The 2,800-nt window shown below is 34.3% G+C and overlaps 1 protein-coding gene across 2 annotated transcripts in view; it reads left to right on the top strand.

Moving 5' to 3' along the window:
• Positions 1–2,800, top strand: part of LOC106871252 (uncharacterized) — a 191,996-nt gene that overhangs the window by 158,555 nt on the left and 30,641 nt on the right. For both annotated transcript variants that reach the window (XM_052974427.1, XM_052974426.1), the window contains exon 8: positions 682–787. In XM_052974427.1, the coding sequence (XP_052830387.1) occupies positions 682–787 (106 nt within the window). The remainder of the gene's footprint in view (positions 1–681; positions 788–2,800) is intronic.

Genomic DNA, 2,800 nt, shown 5'->3' with positions numbered 1-2,800 from the left:
GTAATTGGGAGTTATTTTGACTGAAAAAATGACGCTGTGACCTAACTTATTGTATTTAGAATATTAATTCTGATTCTTTAATCCAAGAAATTTGGAATTTTGTAAATGTATGAATTTTTTAAACACACACACACACACACACACACACAAAATCTGCCTTTTATAGATAAGATTAGTTTTTTCTTTACAGTCTTCTATACGAGCCATATATAGCTAGATGCTAAGTTACTATTGCCCTTGATTGACTAAATCTTATTGAACTGTTTTATATATATATATATATATATATATATAACCTGTTTCTCTTGTTTCTTTACCACTGTTTATACCGTTCATCAATCTGCATTGGCAGAACATATATACCAAGACTAGTGGAAAAACAAAAGAAATAATATATCATTACTGTTTTATCACTGTTTCATACTTTCATTGTTGAGTGTATTTTCACTAGAGCAACTGTTTTTACAGTCTTCTTGCCGCTAATAACTTAACTATGATGTTTATTTAATTTTCAGTTAGGGAAACTGGGACAAGTAATTAGGTAGGTGTCTTGCACTAGTTCACAACACAGTGACAGTAGTATTGTCTTAACTTTTTACCAGATAGCAGTCTAGCAGTGTAATTCACAGATATTGTTCCTTTATAATTTTAATTTAATGCTAATGTTTCATTTCTTTACAGGTAGATGTTATTATTACTGAATGGATGGGTTACTTCTTACTGTTTGAATCCATGCTTGATACTGTTCTTTATGCAAGGGATAAACTGTTGAAGAAAGGTGGATTAGGTGAGTCTTTAATCTTCTTTACATTGTTTACATCATCATCCTCTCTAACCAGCATACAACAGCCTCTAGCTCATTGACATTTGTTTGTTTTTTCTATTGCTGGTACAATGATTCTTGTTCTTTTCAATGAGTAAGTTGTGTACCTGCTCCATGCACTTGCATTTACTCCACCCATCATTCTTACTGTATCTTACTTCCTAAATCCTTTATGAAACTCTTCAACCTATCCCTTCTTCCTAAAACTTAGTTCGCTTTAGCCACCTGCCTTTCTACAGCTTTCCTACAGAAATTAAAGCCTAACTTCAGCTGTATTGACTTCACTAATCTGATAATGATATACAATGGTTTGAGCACTGCACACATAAACACACACACAAACTCACTTACTCACTCAAACACCCACCCAGCTCGTTGCTTCTTCCGGACTAGCATAGCTTGCATTTATGCATCTCAGTTCTCTCGCTTCATCTGACCTTAGATCTAATTTAACTGTTTGTTGTTCATGCATTGTTTGGTTTATTTTTCTACCATAGATTCATTTTGCTGTTTCTACATAAGACTTTACATCTTGCCTGCATCATCACACTCTCATTGAGTGTTTATGCCAGTGCAAGTGACCTTGCAGCATTTGTTGGCAAATTTACTTTAATAGCTAGTTGTTTCTTTAAGAAGTCATATTTGTTACTGTAAATGTATGCTATGAGAAATATATTTTATCTTAACATCATAACCAACAATTGATTTAGAAGCCTACCCAACTACTGGTGTATTGTAGCTAATTGCTACAACGTAAAGGGGATGCCTTAGACAAGAGTAATTAGAGAGGTATCAAATTGCAGGTGTACCATAAAGGTGAGATAAACTGAAATACTGGAATCCACCTAAATCCACCGCAAGTTTGGCCAAACTGAAAAAATCGGTCAAAAAATCATATACGGCCCTGGTTATGATATGGAAGTGATAAATTCTAGGCCATGCTGACTAACATTATTTTCCCTGTATAAAAACTAAATCCACAGCAGTACCCAGTATTTGTTTCACAAATTTTCCTAACTTTGATCCCCCATTTCGTGGGCTTTCCTGGCATATACTGTTTGTTTCCGCAGTGATCGCTTCAAACAAGCATACTGAAAAAAATAAAAGTCTAACGGTTTTGCTTCCTAAGAAAGACTACGGATAGACCCTATCTCCTCAGAAAAATTGCTAATAAAAACATTTTAAAAGTTTTTACTTCATTCCGATGTAAAATAGTCTTTGCTGTCGTTATTGCTGCTTTCAGTTTCTTCAGAACCGCTGCTTTCAGTTTTGGATAAACCTTTAAATTTGGAATCACTGCTTGATAGCATGAAGCTTCTATCCATTTTCAAAGTTGAAAAAAAAAAATTGACGCCAAAAAAATATGGAAAAAAATCTAAAATTCACTGATTTCAGATATCACATCAAGCAATGTCGGATGCTATAACTCAGCTATTTACAAAGTGAAATTGTGTATTTTCACAAATGTACTAACGAGATTTGTGCTTAAATTCACATTTAAATAACAATGGGTACTCTCGGCCAGCTGCGGCCAGGTTGGTCTTATGAACCAAAAAAATTTTCGGCCAGGTTAGTATTGAAAGGGTTAAAGTTAACTCAGAAAACACCAAAGGCCTTGTGAGCACAAACCACTAATCCCTTCATGAAAATGCCCCTGTTTATTATGTAGAAAAGGGGTAGGTAGTAATTCTATACAATGTATTGATACATAAGAAGTACAGTAAAATCACTGGAAAATTAACAGAGAAAGTAGACTTTGTGGCAGAATGCTGGAGAAATTAACATTAAGAACACTCAGACAGTTTCTGTTACTTAGGTGGTCTAATTAGCACTAGAGGAGGATGTTGTGAAGTATAGTTACTAGAATACAAACTGGCTGAAGAAAATTCAGAGTTATTACCTCTGTTGGTAACACAATGCCTGTCTTTCAGGGTGAAAGTTTATTTGTATAATACTTGTGTATGAACAGCAATGCTA

Source organism: Octopus bimaculoides, chromosome 18 (assembly GCF_001194135.2).
Source record: "Octopus bimaculoides isolate UCB-OBI-ISO-001 chromosome 18, ASM119413v2, whole genome shotgun sequence".
Classification (NCBI taxonomy): domain Eukaryota; kingdom Metazoa; phylum Mollusca; class Cephalopoda; order Octopoda; family Octopodidae; genus Octopus; species Octopus bimaculoides.
This window is presented reverse-complemented; position numbering and strand designations above follow the sequence as displayed.